Source organism: Capsicum annuum, chromosome 5 (genome assembly GCF_002878395.1).
Source record: "Capsicum annuum cultivar UCD-10X-F1 chromosome 5, UCD10Xv1.1, whole genome shotgun sequence".
Lineage (NCBI taxonomy): Eukaryota > Viridiplantae > Streptophyta > Magnoliopsida > Solanales > Solanaceae > Capsicum > Capsicum annuum.
Window position 1 is genome coordinate 70,089,069 of NC_061115.1, and position 8,453 is coordinate 70,097,521.

At 34.0% G+C, this 8,453-nt stretch overlaps 1 protein-coding gene across 3 annotated transcripts; it reads left to right on the forward strand.

Annotated features, from left to right (window-relative positions):
* Nucleotides 1-877: 877 nt before the first annotated feature.
* On the forward strand, nt 878-5,327 carry LOC107870749. 3 transcript variants are annotated; one of them, XR_007055765.1, is made up of 4 exons: nt 878-1,145; nt 2,602-2,697; nt 3,118-3,232; nt 3,335-3,791. XR_007055765.1 is itself a non-coding variant. In XM_016717375.2 (4 exons), exons 1-4 carry the CDS (start codon nt 1,028-1,030, stop codon nt 5,194-5,196), a joined length of 342 nt encoding a protein of 113 aa, XP_016572861.1. In that variant the 5' UTR covers nt 879-1,027; the 3' UTR covers nt 5,197-5,327. The 3 variants fall into 3 exon arrangements, 1 of the variants encoding a protein (XP_016572861.1); XM_016717375.2 differs by lacking the exons at nt 3,118-3,232; nt 3,335-3,791 and adding exons at nt 4,630-4,737; nt 5,113-5,327 and having other exon boundaries at nt 879-1,145; nt 2,666-2,697; XR_001674315.2 differs by lacking the exons at nt 3,118-3,232; nt 3,335-3,791 and adding exons at nt 4,630-4,737; nt 5,113-5,327 and having other exon boundaries at nt 880-1,145.
* The last annotated feature ends 3,126 nt before the right edge of the window (nt 5,328-8,453 follow it).

Consider the following 8,453-nt stretch of genomic DNA (forward strand, 5'->3'; position numbering starts at 1 on the left):
GTACCACTTGTATATAAGTCGTATCCTTCTCTCCCTCCCCTATCATACCTTGGGAAGTGTGGTGAGGGTCACTCACTGTCCTAGGTATGAATGAGCCTCAAACCAATCATAACTTAAGGTGCTAGTTATACCAAGACCAATTGTATAGAGTTATGCCTTCATAAAAAATGGAATATTTTTGGTATGAGTGATGTGTACGAGTTGGTGCATGATTTGTTCCTTTTGGATATGACTCAAAGGTGTGTAGTCGTATCCTATCCATAGTAGGTGACCTAGGAGAAGCCTAGGGTATAAGTTATGCTACCACTCGTATCCTAGGGTATGATTGACTCAAGTGAGTCTTACCCAACGTCATGTCCAATTTTTATCTTTTAGTTGAGGACCTTATGGTCATTTACTACACCCAAAAACCTAAGTTCCCTCACTATATAAGTGTTTTTATCCTCCTAAACATCCATTTTTGATGGATCAAACACCCTAAATACTCTCTCAAACTCATCCTTAAAGAATTGGAGGCTAGGGTTTCAAGGGTGATCTTTAACAGGCCAATTGAAGTCAAGACTCTTGGTGAATCAAGTTGTCTAAGGGATGTAACTCTCACCCTTGATAAATAACTCTAAACCCATGTATTTTACTCTTGAATTAGTAAGTATAAATGGTGATTTTGAAATCAAATGAAAAGAATTTTGTTTCCTAATGAAGAATAATGTTGACTTTTGCTTAGACTAGTGTTTATACATGTTCACTACAAAAAAATAGTCTAATTACGGGGATTTATTTGAGGGGGTTATTTAAATCTCCGTAAAATTATATGAAACATGGGGGTTAAAAATGTGCCGCTAAAAATTATATATTTGCGTGGGTTTTAAGCCCTACCATCCATCCAAAAAAAATGGCGCTAAATCAAAAATTATTTCCTACTCTTTTTTCCCAGTATCCATCAAAAATAGCCCATTAAACATTTCTGTCTCATTTTCCTCCAAAATAGCGCTAATTAGGGTACAGTTGAACACTCTGTCGGCCATTGATGGTAATTGCTACTCTCTACTCCATCCATTGCTACTCCGGTGTCTGCGGTTGGCCATTGCCTTCTGTTTCAGCTTTTTCTCCGGTGTATTCAAACTTCTACAACTCTCAGTTCCCAGGTAATTGTTTCGTATTTTTAATAAATGTTCTTATTTTAATTGCTCAATTGAGGCTAGATCTGTGTTATTCTAACCATACAAATTTCATACAAAGTCAAGAATTACAGTAATAGAAGATTATAATTCCCCATCTAAAGAAGCTAATTAAGTTAATTATGATACAAAATGCCTTTTGTTATGTAGAGGGTTTGAGGTATAGACCAATTAAAGAGTCTTATTGTTAGAATCTATTATATATACATAATCCTTTTGGAGAAGGATTTATTTTAAAGTTTTCCTGAGGAAGTCAAACTCATGATTGATTATGAAATCCGTCATCAGAAGGCTAAGAAAGAGTTGCATCCTTTGACGAAAGAAGAGGTAGCTCATAAAAGTCAATACCAACTATTTAGAATTTCAATGTGTTACCTTCATCTTGAAATAAGTTGGACACTTCTCAGTTTGATTAGTAGAATATACTGGTATGTATTTTATCATGTATTGAGCTGTTGCTAGAATAATTTTAGACAAATCAAGCCTAAATGATTGTTACTAGAGTAATTATAGAAATTCCGCAAAATCACTTACATTTGATAGTGGATACACTTATTCACTGGAAGAGTTTCATAATGCTAAAAGTTGCATTGACGCAAACATAGTGCGTGTGCGAGAGAGAAACTATAGTACATGTCCTCATAATTCTAGAAATTGCCTTGACATTGATCCATTCGAAAACTAAATATATTTTGAGAGAATCAAGGATAAAGTTTTCTGCTCTCTAGCTCTATAGACTCTCTTACTATTGGTACTTTAACTATCATGTAACTTGAACTTAAGATATGAAGGATATCCTTACCTCCAGCTTCTCAGAAACACAGTTGAAGCTGAGCCTTTAATTGAGATCAAAGTAGTACCTAGTATTTTCTTCTCCTTAAAGAGTATTTACAAATATTTTCTTGTTGCCAAAAGTATTATCCTTCCTCAATTATGGTAACCAATGATAGGAAAAATATTAACTGGCTATTCTTTTTTATTCTGTTTGTAATTCTGTAGCCTAAATGAGGTCATATTTTTTCAATATTCTTGCAAAAAATGAATTCTGTCTTGCAAGAATTGCCTGTCGATATTAATCATCATATCAAGACTCTTCATAAATATTGGCAAAAGGGTCAGAGTGTTGTCATCATTGATGACTAGGTGGATGCTTGTTTTGTCGTAATCTGATCCTCCAAGCTATTTACCAATTGTAAATGCCTGTTGCCCCTTCTTTTAAGTCTAAACTATAAAATGGAGCTAAGTTGTTCAGTGTTTGGGATTCACAAGAGGGCATTTTGAAAGTGGTCTTATTTCTATTGTCCTTGTCCAAGGATGTTGGTCTTCCTTTTCTCATAATCACAACTTCTGCTGCTCTTCCTCTTTGGGAAGTTGAGTTCTAACATTGGACTGATGTCATCATTGTTGTGTACCACGGTAATAGAGATGTACAGGCTATTATTATGACACTCGAGTTTAACAACAAACAAGGTGCCCTTATGTTTCAGGTCTTCTGTCATATAATGAAGCTATTATTGAGGTAAACATTTTTTTGTTTGTTTTCATTTGTTTTCCATATGAGATACAATGATAGATGAAATATTCATATCTTAGTTTTCCACCTTAAATGATTACCACACTTCATATTAAGTCAAATTTCAATATTGTATTATAGTTTTTCTGATCTACATATAGTATTTATCCTTATATAGGATCTTAAAATGATCAAGACCATAAATTGGGAAATTCAATAATTTTCTATAGTGTAGTACCTTCAGGTGGGATGCTTTGGTTTGTATTCTAGCATGTTATGCTAGTTGTATGGTTATTATAGTTGTATAAATAAACAGTCTGTTCTCTGGATTTCTTTAGTTTAATTCACTCGATAGTCATCATACTTAATGACAGTCACATAATAGTACTATAAGGTTTGTGGTTGAGTAGATTGTATTTCTTAAAGACAGGAAACTTCAGAGTTATGTCTTGATTACTAAAAGATCCTTACCATTCAAGCTGTGAATTTAACAACTCAAAGGTGTGCTCGGGGATGAAGTTATTTATCTATCTATTCACATGTATGAATTAGGTCATTTAGATTTCGTTATTTCATATTTGGATAGTGATAATATGTTCCAGTAATTAACCATGTTTTAATGTTTCGAAATGATCTCTGTCAGGTAATAATGGGATGGGATGAGTCTGGCATGCTTTGTAGTGATTACCATAAGCTGATTTTTATTATTGGGTGGAGTTTGAGTTCTGAAGTATAATTTGTAGAATTGAGACGTCCTTACAACATGCTTTTCTATCAGGGAACAGTTTGCATTCCCACCCCTTTTCCCTTTCTAAGCCTTTCTTATGTTGATTGTTTCTTGCATCATGATGCCAAGGAACTAAGAATCTAAGATGTTGATTGTCTTTGGCATGGTTATCTAGTGAAAGTCCATTTTGTGGAACTTTTCTTAGACTTGGCCATTTTTTGCTGTCTTTAGCCGTTTGCCTTTTTGTAATACAACTAGTGTGTAGATTATCAGGAGCAGTTTGTCCTCCTTAGATTCCACTTATGGGATTACACTAGATATGTTGTTGTAATTAGTGTTTTCCTTATTCATAAAAGGTTTTATTTCTTTGATATTTCGTTATAGTTGTTTACTTATTCTTATTCCTTAGGCTATTTGACACTGCTTACTTATCATTATTTCTCGAAACTAGTTTGCTTATTGCGGTAGCGTAGGGTTACTTTCCTGATATTTTGACAAGTTATGATCCCCTGACTAGTTGCTCCTCTTTACTGTATGCTATGAAACATTATCAGAAGAAGTTCCATTTTGTACCTTTTACTCCGCTCTTTTGTCAAACATTATCGGAAGAAGCTCTAGAAGCATGTTAAATATTTTTAAGATAATTCTATCATGTTAAATATTTTTGAGACAATTCTATCATATTTAACCTTCTTTTTTTCCGAAAAATTTTCCTACATCTTTTAATTTTTTTTTTGTCCAGAATGTCAATCAAATAAAACTGGATGCAGATTATCCATTACCTCATGTCAGTTATGTTCATTTTTGCTACGTTTTGAGTTGGTCTAGTTTATGTACTACTCTTGCTTTCTTTGTCTATCTGAAACTTGGGTTCTTAACTTCAAGCTGCCTAAAATAAAGTCTGTAGAACATGTTATGCTACAGCTGGACCGTGATATTCTTGATGACAATATCTTAAAATGCTACTCATATATTTTTGTTGTATTTTATTATTGTACCCTATTCAAAGTGTAAACTGGTCATAGTTTTTTGCTTTTCGACGGTCCTCTAATTTTGTTAACTCTCATTGTCCATTTTCGTTCAGTTCCAAAAATAAACTAGACCATGACATATTCACCATGATTCTTGTTCTTTCTTGATATCAAAACTGTTTGCTTATAGAAAAAGTTGTCTCATTTTTTTCATAACTTATGAATTCAATAATGATCTAGGTTGAGACACTCTCAATAGAAGACTTGGCTTCCAGATTGACATTGACAGCTGATGCCGCATCAGTTAGACCCCTTCTTCTTCCAGATACTTCTATCACTTTAATGGATGTATGTCTATAATCTTTAAAGTTATATGTTAGTTGAATTTCTGAATGTGTTTGTAAATATGTCCTAACTCCCTTCTTTGGTTTTTTTAGAATATTGACTATCAGGTTACAGAAAGCTATCCTTAATACACTTTGTTGTTGTCATGTTAAGTATTTTACATTTGTTCCTCTCTGGAATTTTAGGACATTAATCATTCAAGTTAAGTATATGCTACTGTATTATGCTTTATAGGTGAGTTGCAGTAACATAAGCATATATTCTTCTCACATGAAACAATAACATAATACGTACACACAATATGTAGCACAATAAATGTTTTATAATAAAGACTGAAAGTTTATCTGATTGGTTTTTATACTTTGCATTTTTATGTAGCCAAGTGATGTGGCTAGTAGGCCAATTTTGCCTATGGATACAAGGAGACCACGTGATGATAGTGATTCTAACGACAGTTGTTGATTTCATTGCAAATTGTCTTGGATACTCAATTATGATGATGTAATTGTGTCGTTTGAGTGAATCTTAGAATATTGAAGGTTTTGTGTTTAAATTTAATTTTGGAATTTGAAGATACTAGTTAATGTTGAAAATTTGGAGTTTGAAGATGCTAATGTTGTAAATTTAATTTTTGAAGTTTAATGTTCAATGTATTTTGAAGATGCTTGTGAATTACAATGTTTAATTAGTTATGTTGTGTTAATGATATATGAATTAAATAAATATTGAATTGTTGGTTATGCCTAAGGAACAATTAAATTTGAGCTAAAATTATAATTTATAATTTGTTATTGAAAATTGATGAGTCCTTCTAATTTTTTTTTAAGAAAATAAATTTGTGGAGGTTTTAAACTGCCACAATTTTTAAATAAAAAGTTATTATAAAAAAATTAAATTTAGAGTAACGGAGGTATCGACCACCGCAAAATAACCCGCAAACTAATTATGGGGGTCCAAAAAAAACTGCCACAAATTATTTGTGATGGCTCGTATTGTGAGGGTTTTGGAAACCACTGGAATCACAATTTGCAGGGGTTTTAAACCACCGCAAACCTTAAAATTAACCCCTGCAATTTGACCCATTTTTTATAGTGGTTATAGATGATGATTTACACATTTGATTGCTTGCTATATGTGGTATAACATATGAGTCTTGAGTAACTCTAATCTTGATGATTTCTACCATGAAAATGGCCTTAGTAAAGGCATGCTCACAAGGTGTTTGTGAAAATGTCCAAGTAAATTGTCTAGTCTTATATTGGTGATGCTTTAAACTAGGGCAATGGCCCAATAATTATGAATATTTGTTAAATGATATTGTGAAGGTATTATAAGGCATGTATGCTGAAATTCATGACCTTTTTGGTTGATGGTTAATGAGGGGTTAAAGTCATTAAACATGAAAATGAACTTGAATTGTGTGTTGAACTAAAATATGGTATGAATGTGGTATAAGATTTCTAATGAAATATGAATAGTTTGTGAGGGTCTTGATGACCATAAATTGAATTGTATAATGAATTGAATTAAGGTATTGGCCTATTGAAATGGTTGAGCAACAAAGGCTCCCATGGGGACCATGTGGTCGTGTGATATGTTGAATTGTCTAAATAGGTTAAAGCCCTTAAGTTTGAATTGAATAGATGATAATGAATGGACAAAGCGTTGGAGTCCCAATGTCGACTAATGATAGTCGTAATGGCTTGTGGTTAAATTCCCCTACCTAATGAAAGGGCTTGAAGTTAAAGTCCCCCGCCTAATGAAATCGCTTATGGTTAAAGTCCCTTGCACAATGAAGTCTCTTGAGGTTGAAGTGCCTCGCCAAATGAAATGGATTGGGTTAGAGTCCCCTATCTAATATGGAATGAGGTTAGAGTCCTTTTCCTATTGTGTAGGCATGTGGTTAGAGTCCCTTACCTAAATAATTGTGAGTGTATGGTTAGAGTCCCTTGCTTGAATGGATGTGTATGTGGTTAGAGTCCCCTTCTTAATGAGCGCATACATGGTTAAAGTCCTTCATCTAAGTTATACGTGAATGTGGTTAAAGCCCCATACCTAATAAGAATTGTTGAATCTAAGTTTGGAAAGATCGGCATCCTCCACTTTGTGTCACATGATTGAGTACTTTGAGAATGTTTTCATAACTTTTTTACTTGTTTAGCATGTGATATACCGATATGTATGGATAAGTTCATGAATATGGTTGAATATGATATATTGTCTTGTTGTTAATTGATGACGCTATTTTATCCTTATCCTTGAGTAACATGCTAGCACTCCAACCTCTAACTATATCCGGACGCTAAGTACCCATGAAACATAGGGGCTCGAGCATCATCTTCTCTTCTTACACAGTGATTAGGTGATCGAAGTGGTTCATGCATTGACTTTGAAGTGGTGAGCTTTTTTATTTCATAATACATTCCTTCTTGGTCTCCTATCTTTAGACTTAGTCTTACTCTTACTTGGTTTTGCAATTATCGAGGGCTTGTCCCGACATATACATTTCTAAACATTAGTTTGTATAGAGGTATTATGGGTGACTGTGGACTTGGGTGTAATGGCTAGTTTGATGAATCAAATGAAGTGTTTAGACATGTTTAAGTTATGACTTGTAGTATGCTTTTCGCTATCTTATCTTTTGGTTGGAATTCCTCCGACCCTCATGATTTATATTGATGATTAGGTTGGGTTATTGGGGCGACCTTCGATTCATGTAGGCTTGAGGTGGCCATACGAAATGGCCCAATTTCAGGTTGTGTAAATAATAACCATCCAAGCCCAAGAAAGTCCTAATATTGGCTGGGGTCTTGGGTATAGGACATTTCTTAACTACCTCAACTTTCTATAGATCCACCTTGGTCCCCTCACTAGAAACAATATGCCTAATAAAGGTTACAACACAGTTCTTAAGAATCTGTAACACAATTTGGAGGTGATTGTCATGATCCTCCCCACTCTTAGAGTACACCAAGATGACATCAATGCAAACTATCAAAATCAAGTCCAAAAATTTCCTAAACACCCGATTTATAAGATCTATGAAAGTATCCAATTAGTCAACCCAAATGACATAACCAGGAACTCATAATGACCATACCAAGTTTGGAAAGCAGTCTTGGGAATATTGACCTCCTAAATTTTTAAATGATGATAGCCTGAACAAAGATCAATCTTAAAGAAACACCTAGCACCCTGAAGTTGGGTGAAAAGATCATCAATCCTAGGAAGAGGGTACTTATTTTTCACTATCACCTTATTCAACTGACAATAGTCCATACAAATCGAAAGATACCCATACTTTTTTCGCACGAAAAGTACAGAAGCACCTTATGGGGAAACAATAGGATGAAAGAAACCTTTATCAAGAAGATCCTTTAATTTCTTTTTAGCTTCTTTAATTAAGCCGGAGCCATCCCATAAGGTGGAATGGAAATTGGATATGTATTCGGTAAAAGATCAATCCCAAAATCTATATTGCTATCGGAAGGGATCCCAGGAAAATTATCGGGAAGCACTTCAGCAAACTCATTAACTATATAGATAGATTACAAAGGACTTACATAACTAGAATCCTTAACCTGAACTAGTTGACACTGACACCATTTTGAAATCAACTTCTAAGATCTAAGATAGGAAATAAACCTCTATTTAGGCACTAAGGAGCTCCCCTCTCATACTATCACCAGCTCATTAGGAAATTAAAAACTGACCTTTTG

What these genes read in the sequence shown, in the direction of transcription:
- LOC107870749 (XM_016717375.2), top strand. Translation starts at nt 1,028, where the DNA reads ATGGTAATTGCTACTCTCTACTCCATCCATTGCTACTCCGGTGTCTGC. An exon ending in ATAATGAAGCTATTATTGAG is followed by an intron (nt 2,698 to 4,629) that starts GTAAACATTTTT and finishes ATAATGATCTAG; the next exon opens with GTTGAGACACTCTCAATAGA. An exon ending in CTTCTATCACTTTAATGGAT is followed by an intron (nt 4,738 to 5,112) that starts GTATGTCTATAA and finishes ATTTTTATGTAG; the next exon opens with CCAAGTGATGTGGCTAGTAG.